Here is a 20,070-nt window from a genome sequence, read left to right on the forward strand (position 1 = left end):
TAATATATGGGAGTTACATAGTTCAGTTATCCTCGAAGTAAGTTGGAGACTTTTGTTATATATTTACTAACTGAACGATGCTATATTTTATCATAAATACTTATACCAATTTGACAATTATTCAAACAACATGTTTCCTGAAAATGTTGTATATTTATCAATTTTAAAATACATATTACACAATTTTCGAAGACGTCATGACTTTGGATACAAACTATAAACCTAGTACTATAGGGCGTCATTCAGAATGAAATCAATTCTACAGTAGGCGACAGAAATACCTTTGGTATAGTAATCTATATTAACAACAATTCATAGCTTAGTAAATTTTATCAATTACAAGTTAACACAACCGTTCCAAAAGTTACACGCAGATCAACAATTAACCTTAAATTAAATCCAAAATTACTTAACAGTGGAGAATCAATTTTTTAGGATATTGAATAGGATGAATTCGCGAAAGAATTTCTTATATATATATCAAAATTGGAGGGGTACAGTTATGTACAGAAATAAGCCAATCAGAGTATGTTTCCATTGAATGAAGAACTTTGATTGGTTTACTACACACAATCATAATATATTATAGCAATACATCATGGCCTCCATGCCAGAATTATTGCAAATATAAAAAAAAAGTTTCTAATTGAACAATAAAAAGGTAATATTTAACCTTATTTATTAATAATTGAGCGTCATAATATTTAAGTACAACATAAGTTTTAACAATTTAAGTTACAATAAAATATCTAATTTGAGATCTCGAAGCCATAATAATAAAATCTTCAATAAACTATCACTGTAAAAAATGCAATAAAAATAATCACAGCTAACAGACTGATCTTGATTAGAGAAATATTTTGAAGTGGCAATTAAGTATCATTCATATTTAGTTATTATATTTTTTTATTAAAATTAATCTGTATCAATCTATGGTTATAATTTTATATTCGAACAAAGTTTTATTTTAATTATGTCGAAAATTATTTCTCTGACCAAAACACTAATCAAGTTAACGCTTATTGCGATGCTAAAATAATTCTATATTTTAATCTAATACAATTCCAATAAATACCTCTCATAGATTAAAATTCCGTACAAATTGTTATAATGTAATTATTTGGTTTAAGAAATTTAGTAAAAATTCGAGTATGTGGCAGTTTTCGTTCGTCGTAGATATTAATCTTTCCATTATTAAATCTTTTAAGAAATTGATTACAATCATTTTTATATATTTTTCTTTTTATTTTATTTATTAAAACTATTTTATAGTTGTGCGCTACTATAGTTAACTTTATCCCTAGGATATTTGTGCTAACGGTGGTAATGTAATAACTAACATGAAGATAAAATTAGCCTAATTGAGCCTTCACATAATCGCAAAGATTTATCTATAAAATACATTAATGAGCTATTTTGAAAGTTAGTTGAGAGTGGCTGGAACTTGAGATTCCATATAAGGCTCAATATCTATAGTCTATCTGCTATAGTTCACTTGAGTGAGTAAAGCATCAAAGGATAGAATTAAAATATATATATTATATAAAAACGGGAAAAATATTATTCGAGAAATTATTTTATTGCAAGCTCAACAACATCTAAAAGTAGATGTGATATGACGAAAATGAGCAAATCTGACTTAGGAGAAAGTTTCATCATTGCCTTTTTCTACACAAGTTTTTTTATGTGAAGACTCAATGGAACAAACAAGATGTTTAACATATTTTTTGTCATAAAATTTTCTATTCAACCAATTCATTATACATTATCTTGATTATGGAATGTCTAAATTTTATTAGCGGACTATCTCTATTATTATAGTAAAAATGTTTATTTTAATTACATCAAAACAATGAATAGATTAGGGTGCAGATCTAACTAGGATAAAATCATAGTAATTGGTGATAATAAAACTAATAAATTTTAGTTAACGATACAAAAATGTAAGGGCCTTGTTAAAATCAAATTGATTTATTGTAAGTGATTTTAGTTATATTTGAGTATAGTTTTATATATAAAAAAAAAATATTTTGACATATGAAATTTTCATTTCTCACCTCAAAATTCTCATAATTAAAACATTTAACATTAATAGTTAATACAAGTATTTCGGCCGAGTATTCTAATAAGTCTTATAATAGTCTATATCCTTTAAAAAGCTACATTAACATGGGTCTTTTGTGTTCTGTGTTCCATTGTGGTAAGGAAGGCTACCATTAGGAACAGTTTGAGGGCCGCCAAGGAAGGAAGTGAAAGTTGTGTCCCGACTCATCGGCGGTTCTAAACCTTCAATCGGTATGCAATCCAATGTCGGAACTGTATATTCCCTGTAAAAAGAAGTTTGATTTTTATCAAAAGAGTAACTAAATTTCATTATCCTCTTGGCTTTAGACCTGGTTGCGTCCTCACCTCTCAAGAGAAGAGCACTGGATCAGCCTGTGACTATGAATGAATGGATAAATCAGGTGTTTACACAAACTCCTAAAATGTTAAAAATCTCCCTTCTGACCTTTGTAACATTTAAGGGGAGCTTAACTCAGTTTAGACTATGGCTACACACCCAGTTGTTTAGTTTCTCCATCAAAAGTTTATAATCTGACATTAGCCAGATTATAAAAAGCAATCTGTAAACCCGAGCACACAAAAAGCAGATCAGAAGCAGCACAGTTTGAAAGCGCGCCCACGCCTACTTGCAATACAAGAATCTCTTCAAATTGGCTACACTGCGGCGCGGTGACAGAGCAGTTCGTCCGCGGGCCCGTGTTTCAATTCAATTTATTTCAACTTTGAGCGGGCCCACATTTGCATTTTTTTTTAGCGTAGGTACAGGTACAGGTAGTTAGGTAAAGTCTTGAAACGGGACATCAATAGTTTATCGCGCGATGAGAACGTCTTCGCGCGTGGCATGCTAGCCTGAAAGGTTAAAGGCTCACTCACATAGACACGTTGTCGTGCGAGTGCACGGCGTCGCTGACCAGCTGCGGGAGGCGCTCGGGCGGCGCGGCCGGCGGCGCGCGCGCGCGGCTGCTGAACAGGAACACCCCCACCATCGCCAGCAGGTACGACAGGAAGTACAGCGCGTGGAACTGGTGGGGTAATATTTTAATTTTTTTTTTTTAATTTGGTTTGGATCTCAGAATGTTAACATATTATATATTTTGCTAACACAATAATAACTGAAGAGCTGGAGAATTTGTTTAGATCTAGACTATTCTTGAAACTAATAACAGGAAATGAAGTGACAATCTTAAGACCAAATTTCATTCATCATTTAGAATGAGAAATCATTATATTTATCTATTGATATAGAAATTGCAATGTTTATAGTGCTCAAATTGGCCTGTGCTGAGAAAACAGTAAATGATTAACTAACTACCTGATTAAATAACTAACTGGTTCAGCAAAGGCAAATAATGTGTGAATACTTAAGAAAAAATAGAAACATACCTTAAACTGAAAAATGTACATCCCAGCGATGAGAGTGTAATAATCGGCTGACAGGAATGACAAATGTAGAATAATCGATCCGGCGTCTCTAAGCATCAAACATTGTAACACCTGAAATATTGTTTGTATAAACCAATAGACACATATCTGAATCAGGGTGTCCATTTCCAACCAGTTAAAAACAATCAGCTCATGGAATTCTAAGAAGAATGTTTGAACGGCTGACAGCGTGGCTCCAATAATACCTAATGATGAGAGGTAGTCAGTGCAAGAATAGGTTTTGAGCATCATTTCTTGGAGAACTGTGACCATGGCATACAGCAGAGAGCCGCCCAGACATAGCATGTCTCCGACCAGTTGGTTTCTCCCTGCAAATTGACAAATAGATCAATACTGTGTTGCTAGAAAAAATTGGGTTCCTACCATAGTAACCAATATAGCTATTCATTAATTGTAAAAGATTATGGAATATGGTCAGTAGGGTGTCCCGTCATTGTATGAAAAAAAAAATTTTTTAAGCTACTCTATTGCAAGAGGTGTCAAAATTTGCGTAATTCTATAGACTATACAAATATAGTAAAAATATTTGAATTGCGTGTCGTCTTTAGGGTTCTACCACACTTGAAAGTTTACAAAATTTTATATTTTACCATTATGATCTTATACACCTGAAATAAAATAAAAATCAAGTTACTAAGTTGTTATATTTATTAAAAACAGTGAAATAAGGTACAAGAAAACAACCGAAACAAAACTGAAGCTGTAAATTAAAACAGACAGTTAAAAATAAAATTTATTCTTGTGTGCAAAATTTGGCATTTCTGCTCGAGATTGTAACCTGTTTCGTGTAAATCTATCTCTAGAAGAAGCGTCCATTACACTTTGAGAGTCATCTGTAACTAGTTTAACACATCTATCAACAGATTGTGAGTGACAAGGGAAGTCCAGAAATTCTGTCATGGTTTGAAGGTCTTCTTTACAAATATGTGTGGCGGCGGTGTAACCTGACATTCATGCCACACAATAATATCGGTGTTAGCAGAAATGTTCACTTTTGGTGTTTTAAAAATCCTGCGTTTAGTGCTTTAAATTTCTCTAGCTTTTAATATTTTTCGCACCCCTAGCTGCGAGAGCGAGCTGATTTCTCTCTCATCGAACAACATACTGACAAGAAGTTTTTCTGGGTGCGCAAAAAAGCGTTTCTTTTGATAACAGAATCGACAATAGAACTCTGGTTGTCGGGTAAAAATCCATAAATATCCATTTGATAAATATGGCACCGTCCTAAAAAGATTTCTTTTGCTTGATTAAAAACCACATAGGAGCATATACTTTAACCACGTAGTTTACAAGTAATATCAAATTTTCTGATGGATTAACAGTACTTACAAGTAAAGTCTTAATATACGGTTCGCAGAAGTAAGCCATCTTGAATGTGCCATTTTACCAGGTTGACGATTTGCTAACTCACGAGAACAGGATCCAGTTGACACAGCCTGACAGATCTCATAAAGATATTTTTGTTCAGTACTTAGTTCATCCACAACATCTATTGGCAAGTCAGGTAAATTGTTCGCCACCGCACTAAAAGACACCATCGCTTTATTTTCGCAACCAACTAATTGTTTTCCAAGAGGTCAAGAATACTCCCTAGGGCCCGAAATACAACCATCTAAGGTTAAAAACAAATGACGGAGGGGTAATTCATTGGCATGAAGCATACAAATACACCACTGCAACGGCCTATTCAAATACTGCTCTAAATATTGTATCACGCCACCCTTCCAACCAGTGTTAGTCGCAGTTCCATCACATCCAAAGCATATTATCACATCAGCTAAAGTCAAACCATGAGCTTCTAATAGATCTGTGATTAAAGTAACAATTCCTTTTGCAGTGCCACGACTTGGCGTTGTATGTCCCAAATAATTTGATCCTGGTTCTGCTAAAACTGAAATATGCTCTTCTAAAACTTCTTTACGATGGTAACGATCTCCTTTTTTCCCATTTAACAGGGTCTTGTCTTTTCGACCATCAAAATAAATACCCCTTATATCAATACCCTTAACATTTTTGGAAGCTTCTGTACGAAATTTAGATACAGCTCTGTGAATTTTGTTTTTATCGACAACCAAGTATTATCTTCGGCAGAAACCAAGCCGACGACAGCCAAAGCTGTAGAAACTACAGCTACATTTACAAGCAGCAACGTCAAAAAGCTTCTCAGATAATTCTAAAAATAACTTAACTTTTGTTTTCAAAACTGTCTATTTGCTTGCTTTTGGGGTGTCTTTTTAAATTGAGGTACTTCTCGTAATACGACTTCAGCAATTGAGACTTCAGAATTTGATAATTAATCACGTCTTTTATAGTTGATAGCTGTCGGTCATTAATTTCTTGGTATGGTCCCAATAAATCACATCTAGTATCACTACGCCTCGAACTCATTATTAATATCACCTTATTAGTACTATAGCAATAACTTATTTACTTCAAAAGCAATAAAAATCGCTTAGACTTGTTGGAAACACTAGCTAGTTGAGTCATGAAAATGCTTGAAATAAGTTGAAACTTGAATGCATCCGCAGGTTGAAACTTGACAAATTCGAAGCCGCTAGTATCACGTTTTTACTTGTAAATCAATGTATTGTGTGTATTGCATATAACAAAACATCAAAACTTATATATTTATTATTTTTTACGCTCATTACCAAGAATGCAAGATTGCCACAAAAATGCCAATTTCTGAAAACTTTGACGGTCGGTAGAACCCTAAAGATATCGTATTATATTTTTTTTTATATTTTTGTAGTAATCTACGATTAATTACGCAACTTTTAAGATGTCTTGCACTAAAGAAATAAAAAAAAAATTTTTTCGGGACACCCTAATGGTCAGTGAAGTTTTTTCTTGATCTTACAATCAGTCCTGTTGACTATAAGCAGATGTGATGTGGAGCACAGACAATGAAATCAAAAAAATCTTGAATAGCTCCTGATTGAGCTATCAGAAAGGGTCTTTTAGTATTTGTGACAACAAATTACTGTCTGTATAAAAGAGGAACTTTTCTACGTTAACTTAAATTATTTTGCTAACTTAAAATAGAAAAAATGATTGTTGAGAGTGCATACCATCAGTAGGAGCACCTTCAACATCTGCCCAGACCACGCAAACAACAGCCATTAGTCCCAACGTAGCCCCGGCCACATGAGCCACTCCAAGCCGCTGTCCGCGCCAAGCGCCGCCGACGAGCGCTGCGCCTACACCGCTACACGCGAGCAGCTGTCAACTTAGCACGGACGTGTATCTCTGAGAGAGAATCAACAGGTAACCAGCTTCCACGTCTATTATGGAAGCAATCACGACTATCCACCATCCTCTGAAATAAACATGAATCTTTTGATGGCAATTCATATTTTTAAAAAAGGTAAAAATGTGACCCTATCACTAAGCCTCTTCTGTCGGTCTGTCCATCCGTCTGTCTGTCACCAGGCTATATGTATATATCTTATAAATTGTGATAGATAGAAAGCTGAAATTTTCACAAATTGTGTTTTCGTTGCTGCTTTAACAAAATACACAAAAAATTACATTAAGAAGGTATTGTACATTGTTGTGTGTGTGTGTGTTATTTAGTATTTTTGGCTCAACAATAATAATGGTAACAGGTAGGTAGAGGCTTAAATTTTTTACAGAATATTTATTTGTATAGTACTTTTTTAAATAAATAATTTATTTCAGCAAACAGGTAGAATAATGGCTTGGCATTTGGGGTAAAACTCTTGAAACGGGCCACCGCCGGAGAGGGATGGGGAGGGGGGATGGGGGAGGGGGTAACACGCCCCTCCAGTGACCCCCCCTTGCCGGAAGCCTATAGTTTATGTTTTGTTGTTTGTCAATTCATAACTGGTTTTTATATAATTTTTTTAGGAGCATTTACATACATATACTGCTTGCATTTTTATGATGGTGGAAAACAATACTATTCAATTATGAGTCAGTAAAAATATTCTTAGTAAATTATAGTGGTTTAGAGTAATTATTGCATTTGAGAAATCAGAAGGATGAACATAAGAAATATCAATAGATGTCTTACTTTTGCATTGGTTTTAGTCCATCGCAGAACGTCGCAGGGGTAAATAGCACGAACAGAAAAACATACGAAATAACTTGTTGGGCTGAAATCGGAAACTGCCAAGTAGCACTTTGAAGCAGTGTCGTCAAAATACATTTCCCACTCAGTAGAAGAGAAAGCACTTGCCCTAACAATATACTTCGCCAAACTTTCCTACAAACATAAAAGGTAACGTGAACATTCAGACCAAAAGAAAACATAGAACTTATTAAAATTATAAAAAGAAATACAATATACTGACCATCGCCCTAGTTCAGAAAAATAAGCTTCGACTTTTTCACTGAACATTGTCCCTTCCATGACTTATTATGTAGTTATTATTTGGGTTAGATTTTTAATAATTGAGTAATTATTTCTGGAATTGCAAAATTAATAAACATGTCCATATTTCGTAGTAGAAAAACAAATTGCACAGGGCAGGAAGACGAACACGGCCACTAAAGCAAAGCAAACGTCAGGCAGTACTATATTTTTGTCAGTTCGGTTTGGCATTGACACTATTGATGTAAACACAGAATTGTTTATTTTTTTCCTTTCTCACTCGGACAGGCTAACACCAAATACCGCATGCTGCAATTATGGAATTTAGTAACACGTTTAATGGAAAGGAGATTTTACAATTATACCCTAAAAAAACCTAGAAACCCTTTTCGCTAAACCAGTTACAATATTCATAGTTTCTTGAAATCATAAAATAATAAAAAACGGCGATTTCGTATGAATACAGAAGTGTCTCATTCATATAAATGTAATTCAGAACGTTATTACAGCTAATCCGCACATATCAGTGTCAGCACGTTCCATGCTTTAGTTCCATCGGTGTCAATGAAAAATTATATTGTTGCATACATTTAGTACAACGCTATCCGTACTCTTCAATGATACTGACAACGGCCGGCACTGTCACTGACAAGTACGGATGGTCGTACAATTTCGTGAAATTTTTGCAGTTTACTGTTACTTAAGCATTAGATACTTAACCGTTCCCGGGACCAATAGAAAAAAGAATAGGATCACTCCAACTCTTTCGCCGTGGATGTCGTAAAAGGCGACTAAGGGAAAGACTTATAAACTTGGGATTCTTCTTTTAGGCGACAGCAGCAAACAGCTAAACGTGTACATTTAGTTTATAAGCCTATCCCAAGTTTGTAAGCCTATCCCTTAGTCGCCTTTTACGACATCCTTGAGGAAGAGATGGAGTGGCCCTATTCTTTTTTCTAATGGTGCCAGGAACCACACGGCAAACATAGTGTCAAAATAAAAAGTATTTTTAAGACTGTTGGCTCTGTCTACCTCGCAATAGACGGTATTTGTATATAGATAGTTAAGACTAGCGAGTCTTAACATTACTAAACATTGGCACGCGGGGTACGCTCACACGTTTTCATTAACGGCTTATATACGTTTGTGTCCGAATCTGAAGTAAATCTCAGAAAAACTATGTCGAGGGTCATTTTGTTTTGACACATGACATTGACATTTGATATGACATCTGCTTTGCATCAAGAAGCATCAAGCTATAATTTCTGTTTGTTGTTTTTCTTTGTTTTGATTTGAAATTTTGAACGATTATTAAATATTACAAAAAAATTTTGAACCTTAAATTGTAGATACATTCATTACAGTTAGGTCTGAAACAGAATGGCTGATGGTAATAAATTTTGATGAAGTATATAAATCATAATCATGACTGGTTTTCCTGTATCGTCTGTTACAAAATGACTTTGTTTCTCTGTTGTTACAGAAGATGTTATCCGAAGAAGACTACTTATTGACGGAGATGGTACTGGTGATGACAGAAGGCTGAATGTTTTATTGAAAACCTTAATAAAATGGTGTAACAGTTCTGATGACAAACCTGAAGAGAGGTTAGAATTTGTTTACTTATAACCTAGTAAATATGTACTATATATAGCAGTATCATTGCTGCGCCTTTGAGGGAGTTAGTAGTTCTTTTACAATATTTTTTTTAATTTCAGTAAAGCAACACATGACAGAATGCTTGCTCAAATAGCTCAGTGTGAGTTTGCTGTGACAAAATCACAGCTTGGTTCTGAAATGATGGCCGCTGAGCTAAAAAGTTATGAAGAATTATCAAAAATACTTGAAACTGGTATTGAAGTGGCTAAAGGGAACATTGAAAAAAGTAAGGCAGATCTTGCACAGGCCAAGACAGTGCGTAAGAACCGTATAGAATATGATGTGTTAGCCAAAGTTATCAGTGAACAACCAGATAGGAAGGAGACATTAGAGCGTTTGAGTACTTTGAAAACGGAACTGAGTAGCTTAGAGGCTACGAAGCACCAATTGGAGAGCAGATTAGCATTGAGAAAGAAACAGTTCCACGTATTGGTGACATCTATACATCAGTTACAAGCACTGTTGGACGAACCTGATGATGTGGAGCCCATGTCTGATGATGTTGAAATGAAAGAAGTTGAAAGTACAACATAATTTGTAGTAATATTTGTAAGTGGAATAAAATTTCTGTACATTATTTTCTTCTTATTACAAGCAGTTTCTGTTCTGCAGTTCCTGAAATCAGATTAATATTAATCCTAACCCAATCAATCTGCTACATTCTAATCTAGATCTGCATTGGTCATACCTTAACACTGCGAGTTACATAGTTTGATAGCACTTATATTGTCAAAGACTTGTAGTATGATGATCATTTTAAAAGCCAGAATAATTGGAATCTATTTCAAATACCTACCAATAATAGGTATGAAGAAGTAAAATTTTATCAAAATGCTTTTATTTTGTAAAGAATTTCAATCTTATAGTAAAATTTAACTCTTAAAAGATTTTATGTAACTTTCACATTAGTAAAAGATCTGTATATTGACACTAAAAGACTCATTTTATGTTAATTTAAATGGTTCATTGTAGAAAATTATAAATAAAATTTAAAAGAATAAGCAGTCCCCCAAATTTGCAGCATGTAAGCGGGCAATACATGCTGTCTGATGTTACAAAAAGTGTGAAACTTACCCTTTGGGGCTTGGAGTAAATGACGGCCTAGTTTGAAAATAGGAACACATGAGATGTGGATGAGAGTAAAGTCAGTCAATAAGATGATTAAAATTAATTAATGAAGTCATCAAAAATTTATGAATAAATTTATTAGTATTTAATTCATATTTTTTATTCTTTTTATAAATTTTCTGCTATTGCATGACTGCTAGGCATAAATACGTAGTTTAATCCCCAAAGCGCGAGTTTGTCTAAGCAAACTCTACAAGGTTAGTCTACCTACTATTTACGACAAAAATGTCTCATTCAAAAGTCAATATAACACTATTCAATTATTAATTTTTCTACCTGCGGAACGTACAGTCGGGTGGGAAAATGCCCAATCACGAATTCTCTTCACAGGGTCGTACATCAGAATGTTAATTTCTTTTAAGGCGCTACAATACAGCCCTGCTTAGATCATTAAGCGGGTCTTACAGACACTTTTGTTCTTGGGAAGACATCTTCGGCTTCTAGCGTCAGTGCTTTCGTTTCTCGCTGTAGAGTATCTTCTCCATATACCTTATTATATTGAAGAATATCCGCCGTATCTGTCTCAAATGATTGCGGCATTTTGTGAGGTTTTCACCGATGACAGTCAGTTAGGTAAGCTAAATTATAAAGATATTAGATAAACGTGGCTCAAAATGCGTAAAATGAAAAATGCCGTTAATTTTATATAAAATCCTCTCTTAATGCATCCCTAGACCATATAAGAAACCTATAGTCCATTTCTTTAGGTACTTAAGATGAGAAAATAAAGGTAAGCAATCTACACACACCTTTTTGTTGAAAAACGTTACGGTTAACGTAATATAATAAACTCTTAACAAACAAGTCACCAACAAAGTCGCCTTTGTTATCGCCAGTACCATTTATCCAAAAGTAAAGTTTTTAACGCGCAAGTCCGGATCGCAGCTCGCGTTCTTCAGCAGAGTTGGGCGGTCGTCGCGGCGGTGACACGCGATACTCGCCACGCGACGTCTCCTACTCGGCGAACATGCCTTCTTGGTGGGACTATTTACACTTCAACCGTCAGTACCACAACAAGAGGAACTTGGAGGAAGGGTTATTCCAAATCGCCTCGCAGACTTGCAACATATTGGTGAAAGTAAACAATACTAATAACATCAACCTGACGAGGAATAATAGAAGCGATGAGTACGGCTGTGCCGGGCCCCCTAAGCAGGGGAAGAGCTCGATGCAGGTCTGCGTCCCCAAGTACAGGAAGAATTCTATAACGTCGGGCTGCAATCCGGGACTCTCGGTGAGTGAAGTTGTTCAAAGTTTCTTTTGTTTAGGTTATATTGCACATGCCGATGGCGGGAAATATGACACTTTTGTTGTCGATTCTTGTAATTAAAATTTTCGTATGTTAAAATATAAATTATGTGTTATTTAAAATATATTACATGATTATGATGATTTTTTATGATATCTACCCAGACGTTAACTAGTGCAAATTTGTAAATGCCTCTTCCAAATAAATTATTCTTGTAGCTATATAACACGAGTATGACTTTTCATCTGTAATCATTTAAATATTTGATCGTGTACTTACTTATTTTCTTAAAAATTGACTTATTGTAGGTATTCAGCGAGTTCTTTCGAGACGAAAATATTTTTTTACAGAACAGCAAAGCAAAATTAGGAGATACTTTGTTTTCCTACAGAGTTTAATTACCAACTTTTTCAAAAGATTACGAGGTGTCTTGAAAACTTGTCATAGGTTTTATACCTTTGTAGTTTCAATGTAAAAAAATATTTTGAAACACAAGTAGATAGTAAAAGCTCTCAGTTTGATGATTTATAGAAAAAACATTGCAAGTAAATCAATAAAAATAAACTTAAGCCTTTTGAACTCATAATATGTACGTTAAATCTTTTTCTTTTCAACTCTTAACAAATTTCATCGAAAGCTCTTTGTTTGGCTTTGTTTCATGGATCGATGGAACGAAACACAACACACCCAAAAACTCAAGCCAAATATTACGAGTTTACTATCGCACAGGGATCGAACTTAGGACCCTCAGCATATTCAACTGACACGATGAGTTGACTAACATTCGTGAACGCAATATATACTTCTTATTTTGTCTTCTTCCACCTGGCGTTACTCCTGGTTACATTCTCACCTCTCTGGAGAGGAGCCCGAGGCGCGCCTTTTTGTCCGGAATGGGTGATTCAGTTTTTTACACGAAGCGACTCCTATTTAACCTCCAAAAACTATACAGGGGAACTTAATCCGTATTGGATCATGGATACACATACAGTTGCCTGAATGTGCAGGTTTCTTCATGATGTTGTCTCTAACCGTAACAGCATCGGTTAGCACTCGAAATTTATATGCATAACTCGGAAAAAGAGTCATTGGTGCATGGTCCAGGTGGGATTTAAACTTGTGCATCTATACGCATATGAATCTTTTTTAAATACGGCATCCTTTCCATGGAACGGGAAGGCCTAGACGAACGTATCTTGATCAAATTAAGGACGTCCTGGCAAAGGGTCAGGTCAAGAGTACACGAAACCGCTGAGCTTGCATGAAGAGAGTTAGGAAAGTGGATGAAGCGAAGGAAGTATGCAGAGATCGTGGCAAATGGAAAGATGTAGTCTCTGCCTTCCCCTCCGGGAAAGAGGCGTGATTTTATGTAAGTACTAGAGGCCGCCCGCGACTTCGTCCGCATGGAAACCCTATCAATCCCGCGGGAACTCTGGGATAAAAAGTAGCCTATGTGTTATTCTGGGTCTTCAGCTACCTACATACCAAATTTCATGGTAATCGGTTCAGTAGTTTTTGCGTGAAAGAGTAACAAACATCCATACAAACTTTCGCCTTTATAATAGTAGTAGGATGTATGTATCCTTTCCATTAGATCACCGACGCCCTTTTGTAACGTAGGTTAAAATCACAATCGAGACCTAACCGTCAATAGATTGCCGTAGGTCACGCCTGTCAATCAAAACTTTTTATATCCAATACCAACCGCCCTTGCCTTCGCAGTTAAAGATGCATAGCCGTGCATTATACGTTCAGTCCTATCGCATAGTTCGGTCGATATAAACGATAACTTAAGTGCAATTTGTTGTATTGGGGTCGCCGAAATAAACGCAAGCTGCTTTCTCTTGAGTTGGTATGTTATGTTGATGTTTATTTTAATGTTCACTATGTACTTTGGTGTTTCTTATCGATTTTACTAGGAAGACGCCGCGGCCGCTACCTACGGCCTTGTCCCAATTGTATTCACTTATAGCTAATAGTGCATTATTTTAAAAGAATGTATTTTCAGATCTGTGTCAGCGTTTTGAGTTTGTTATCCTTTTTTTAGAGCGGTTCCTATCAGATTTATTAATTTGTCATTTGCAAATTCACCTGTATATTTATCGCGTCTTCACACACACGGTGTCCTTTGAACGTTTTATGTATAATCTGTGAAATTAGGTTGCGTATGTAACAGTGAAAACTGCATCAAAATCCGTTTGGTTTAAGAGAAGAAAGCTTAAAAACACGTAGAACATGCGAAAAGCGAATTTGTTATAGACTATGTAGTAAAAGTCTTAATATTGATATCAACAGATGGCGATGAATTGAAAACCTCTTAGTTTTTAGTTTAGTAGTCTATCAATGAACGGTAGTTTAGACCTAGGTTACAGGGGAATCTAACACTACTTCGATCATGATCACATTTAGGTGTCTGAATTGTCATTCCTCATGACAATACATAAGAGGGGAAATACTGTGATACTATTAGGAAACAGTTTTCAGAACAATTTCCTGATGACTATCTTGAAATTGATATCGATTGGTGATTCACACTAACTCAATTTGATTTGTTAATGATCTTTACCAATTTTGTTGGTATTATTTCGAAACACTAATAATTGTTATTGGTTAGCGAGTTCAATACCGTCAGATTGCTTACAATAGATAGTCAAGCATAAGATTTCTTATAAAAATATATAACTACAATTTAATATATGGGCGAATGATGAGCTTCAATAATTTATTTTTATTAGAAACTAGCTGAATCCGCGACTTCGTCCGCGTGGAATAGTTATTTTGGGCATCATTGACGCCCTCAAGGATGAATAATTTCCCCGTTTTTTTTTTCACATTTTCCATTATTTCTGCACTTCTAAAACGTGATGTTATATAGCCTATGGTCTATTCAACACAAAAATAATTTTTCAATTCGAACCAGTAGTTCCTGAGATTAGCGCGTTCAAACAAACAAACTCTTCAGCTTTATAATATTAGTATAGATATGTAGGTACGTCTGTTAAGCTATGTGGTGGGCCGTGGCCCAATTTCAAGGGGCGTTAGGCCCGGTTTTAGTACGGCCCTAGCTAATTTGGTTAGCCCTAGCAAATTTACTTGGGCTTTTCATGAATGGTTTTCTACATGTCTTAACTTTAAAAGAGGTGTTATATTCAATTTATTTTCATGATTTTTAGAAAGTTAATAATTGTTCTTGTACAAAATCGTGTGCCAAAGTTAACGTTAATATGTTTTCGAAGAAGTAAGCTCTACGAAATTCTCTCACGTCGTTTCTTGTTGTGTTGATCCTTTGAGAATCTTTGAGTAGGCTTTCACACTGACAAGGGTCTTGTACGTAGGGTGTTGCGGTCATTCATAATGCTTAGTGTCTCTTAGAGTATTTACAATGTATAGGGTGGTCACTCAAGTAATATAATATTTAAGGTTTAAGGGGCCTAATGGCTTGTTTTTAAAGTCCATTGCTAATTGCCATAATCGTGCACATTTCGTTCGTTATAAAACCTGAGGAGAAAGTACATTTTGTGGTTCGAAAAGGAATTCTATGTCCTTCTCATTAAGTACTTAATCTTAAGTATGGTTCAAAATTTCATAATTCATTAAGGTTCAAAATGGCCGATTCGCTGATATAAAATTGTGGGTAGGTAAATGTCGATGAATCCTAACCTCCTATAAGTAGATACATACATACATAAAATCACGCCTCTTTCCCGGAGGGGTAGGCAGAGACTACCTCTTTCCACTTGCCACGATCTCTGCATATTTCCTTCGCTTCATCCACATTCATAACTCTCTTCATGCAAGCTCGGCGGTTTCGGATACTTTTGACCTGACCAGGACGTCCTTAATTTGATCAAGATACGTTCGTCTAGGTCTTCCCACTCCGACCTTTCCGTCCACACCCTCCATGTATATCTGCTTAGTCAACCTGTTTTCATTCATCCTCTCCACATGACCGAACCCTTTTCTATTCCTATAACTACATCTTCTTTCACATCACAACATTCCCTTATCACGCTGTTCCTTATCCGGTCACTCAATTTCACACCCAAAATACTCCTTAACGCTCTCATTTCCACTGCATTTATTCTGCTTTCGTGCTTCTTTTGCCATACCCAACTTTCACTCCCATACATTAATGTCGGGACCAACACGCCCCCATGCACAGCCAGTCGAGCCTTTTTGGATAGTTTCTGACTGCTCATAAAGGCATGCAAAGCTCCATCCACCATGTTCTCCTTTCAATATCACTATCATACTTGCCATCTGATGTAAACTTTGATCCTAGATATACAAACTCTTTCACTTGCTCAACTTTTTCTCCTCCAATCAAAATATTACATGCTGTCATTTCTTTCTCCATTTCAAAAACCAGTGTTTTAGTTTTACTTACGTTCACTTTCATTCTTTTCTCTTTTAAAGCTTTATGCATACAGTTTACCATCTCCTGTAACTCCTCCGCCGATGATGCCAGTATAACCTGATATAAGTAGATCTTTGGCAAAAATTTGTTAAGTCAAAAAAAATTAACCTAATATATTATTGACGTGACACAGGCACCCCATGACGTTATTCCACATAAGTATTTTATTGTCTGTAGTAAAAGGTTAGTGTTGTAGTTATATATAATACAGCCATTTGTTTCGCTATCAGAATTTACGACGAAACCCAGTTAATGTGTAGTTTTAGACGGTTGAGGCGCAAGTTAGTGTAATAGTGTAATAGTCGCAAGCCCATCGTAGTATATTTCAAGAATTATTTAGGTTCCGGCACGTGCAAAATTTAAAGGCTTCATCTTCGCCATCTCATCTCATTTTTAATGTGCCATCGGCGTAAAATTTTAGAGAAGTCATTATTAACGCAAATAGCTAAACATGGCGTATCAGTCTTTTCAAAACTGTGGACTCTGTCTACCCCGCGTGGGATAAAGACGTGGTATATATATATATGTAGAAAACATTTACATGTCAAGAGGATTTCCTTCCTGTCTCACCCCTTACTTATCGCGGCGTATACTCAAATCTAGATACATCGTAACGAACTATTGTTTCTGAATGTCTTTGAATTGCATTTGAATGTGGGAATGTAGAATTTGCGTCGTTCTGAATGAGAATAAGCATAACCTCTCAATCGGATATAAAACAAAGATGTCGAGATATGTCAATGATTATAGGATGACATTCATTTGATTCAATACCTTTCATTCATTCATATAATAACGTCTATATCCTTTGCTCCTCATTGTACTTCACAGAGCCAACAGTCCTGAAAGACTGAAGTTCAACTATTAGGCTTAATGATAGAATTGAGATTCCAATAGCGACAGGTTGCTAGCTCATCTATTCTTAAATTCTTGAAAAATTCTTTTTGTGTTGAATAGACCATTTATCGAGGAAGGCTTTAGGCTTTATATAACATCACGCTGCAACTTTTAGGAGCGAAGAAGTAATGGAAAACGTGAAAAAAAAAACAGGGAAAATTATTCATCCTTGAGGGGCTTCAATGAAGCCCAAAATAACTAATCCACGCGGACGAAGTCGCGGGCACAGCTAGTCGCCTATAAGAAGAATCCCAAGTTTATTAGCCTATCTCTTAGTCGCCTTTTAAATTATCTTTCTAATTACATTATCATACTAATAATACATTATATCGAAGGGAAAACTTGCAAGACTGAAGGGTGGGGGGTGGGGGGTGTTGGCTTTGTAACTTTACCTAGTAGATAGTGCCTGACAGAATGCTTTAAGTTACTGTTATCTGAGTAGGGCGAACTCCGTTAGTGTACCGACTTCGAACAAAGAGGTATTATGTTCCTCTTTTCTATAATATTGGTAGGTACAATACACGAAAATTCGCCCTAAGACAAAATTGTATGCTTCTATACGATTGTTATAAAGAGGTTAAGTTAATTTTGATTGTTTGTTTGTAAAAGTTAATTTTCGGAAATAAGTAATCGATCATGGTAATTCTTTCACCTTAGACAGACAAATTTTCGGATTAAGTGTTTGCTTTTTATTAGTATAATCCATACTAAAAATATTAAATATATTTATTTATTTATTTACATTATTAAAAAATTAAGTATGAAGTATATCCATATTAAAAATATGAAAGTGTAGTTTGTCCGTCTTTCACGTCAAAACCACTGCACTAGTCTCTATGAAATTTTTCAATATTATTACTATTTACGCGGGCGAAGTCGCGGACGAAACTAGCTATTTTATATGTGTTTAACATCTGTCGAATCCACAAAAAAACCTATACAGTATACGCGTGAATATTACTTTTAAAAATAAACTGCCAGAATCATTTGATAAAATTATCGTAGCTGTCTCGTAGCACTTCGCTACGCCGTAGCATCACCTACGCCGCGTTAGCCGTGCGTGTACTACGATCGGTAGTAAATATTTACCATCATTACAATTTTCTATGTAATTACTTCACGACCTCAGTCCTCGTAGCAAAGCACGCAAGTTTACGATTAACAAAGACCTATAAATTTTAGAAATATACAAACAACTGAAGTATGTCTACGATGCTACGCCGTAGCACCGCTACGAGTCTACGAACGAAAGCTTTTGTTACTTTTCGGCTTAATTTGATGGACATTATTTAGTTCAAGATGTTCCACTGATTCTATTTTTATTCTACAGTTGCGCTTTTGGTAGAAGTAGTACAATGAAGTATAAAGTAAATTTTGACCACGGTACGGTGTCCCATGTTGGGATACTTCTTTTAAGCGATGGGCTAGCAATCTGTCGCACTATTTAATCTCATTTCCATTAGAACGTGGCCCTTCATTCTTTGCGAGACAATTGCCTTTGTCTACCCCGTAAGGGATAAAGACGTGGTTTTATTTATGGATGATGACGTTACGTAGATGTTTGGTTAACATTTAAAAACGCACTGTCATTTTTAACGCATTCATTGCTCAAGGCTGATATTTCGGCCCATAGAATTATGTTACTATTCCGATTTATATGATTTGGCCAGTGCGAGGTCACGGGTCAATTTCGGCACTTATTTGCGTAATTTTGTTATTACACACGTTGCCATGACAACAGTAATCCACCAACCAAACATATTTGAATTTCGCAGGCCTTGCTCGAAACGAGGGCTGTAAAATTCGGTACGATCATAGAATATTTTAAAATTGCTGTTCCATACTTTGTACGCTCGAATTTTATACATACATAAATATAATCAAGTCTGATGTAGACGTAACCTTACAGGGTAGACAGTAGTCTTGATAGAACTGAAACGTTCAACTGTGTGGGTCAGTGATGAAATTGAGGTTCAAATAGTGACAGGATGCTAGCCCATCGCCTGAAAGAAGAATCCCAGGTTTATTAGCCTTTCCCTTAGTCGCCTCTTACGACACACCGTGCAACAATAAAGAAATCATCATAATCAGTTTTTTATACTGCTTTGTTATTACCTACCGACATTTTTTGGGCAATTAAAATAAACTTGGTTTTAGGCATCATAAAAATATCTTGCGTTATTGATATATTGCGAGTTACATAATAAGTAATTAGACGTTTGTCTTTGCCAATAAAAAAATCTAATCGTGGACGGCCTTAAAAATTAAAAACCAATGAAAATGTATTTGTATTGTAAGAGTAGTTTTTACATTTTATGTTACACTACCTTTTTTGTTTCTAATATCTTTATTACACAGAAATTTACACAGTTATAGAAATGGAAATTATGTAAGGAAAATTAAATTTATTGCAACGGCGGATTTATCCCATGAAAAGATCTTTTTCAGTCAACCGGTAATTAGTAATGTTTCTAGATTAGGTCTCGATGTGTTAATGGAGTCAGATTACTCGAAATATATATATCTCACTATTACATACATACATAGAAGTTTCAAAAACAGGGGAAAACATAAAAAGAGATGGATGGACAGCGTAAAGGAAAGTATGAGTAAAAAAGGAGTGACCAGTGAGATGGCAAGTGACAGAAGCAATTGGAAAAACCGTGCCGTGCCCACGTAAAGAGTGGGAAAAGGTAACGACAAAGAAGAATAGTTAAAAGAACTTTATTTCCTCAGTAAGAATTAACAATTCACTTACTACTGAGAAACTTTTTATATACTCGTACATAAGTATACCAAGACAGCGAGCGTATATAAAACAAAAATTAAAATAAGGAACTATGTAGGGTAGTCACAAAAAACTGCGTCGACTGGTAG

At 35.4% G+C, this 20,070-nt stretch overlaps 2 protein-coding genes across 2 annotated transcripts; one reads left to right on the forward strand and one right to left on the reverse strand.

The window, feature by feature from the left end:
- Positions 1 to 142: 142 nt before the first annotated feature.
- On the reverse strand, positions 143 to 8,030 carry LOC106138345 (solute carrier family 35 member F1-like). The gene is made up of 6 exons (XM_013339474.2): positions 7,824 to 8,030; positions 7,544 to 7,735; positions 6,579 to 6,826; positions 3,448 to 3,815; positions 2,938 to 3,086; positions 143 to 2,327 (listed from the first exon to the last, which is right to left on the reverse strand). The coding sequence occupies exons 3-6, from the start codon at positions 6,628 to 6,630 to the stop codon at positions 2,165 to 2,167; spliced, it is 732 nt and encodes a 243-aa protein (XP_013194928.2). The 5' UTR covers positions 6,631 to 6,826; positions 7,544 to 7,735; positions 7,824 to 8,030; the 3' UTR covers positions 143 to 2,164.
- A 1,043-nt stretch (positions 8,031 to 9,073) lies between these two features.
- LOC106138335 (THO complex subunit 7 homolog) lies at positions 9,074 to 10,090 on the forward strand. Its single transcript, XM_013339464.2, has 3 exons — positions 9,074 to 9,233; positions 9,327 to 9,450; positions 9,562 to 10,090. Exons 1-3 carry the CDS (start codon positions 9,224 to 9,226, stop codon positions 10,034 to 10,036), a joined length of 609 nt encoding a protein of 202 aa, XP_013194918.2. The 5' UTR covers positions 9,074 to 9,223; the 3' UTR covers positions 10,037 to 10,090.
- Positions 10,091 to 20,070: the final 9,980 nt, after the last annotated feature.

This window comes from Amyelois transitella, chromosome 8, assembly GCF_032362555.1.
Source record: "Amyelois transitella isolate CPQ chromosome 8, ilAmyTran1.1, whole genome shotgun sequence".
Lineage (NCBI taxonomy): Eukaryota > Metazoa > Arthropoda > Insecta > Lepidoptera > Pyralidae > Amyelois > Amyelois transitella.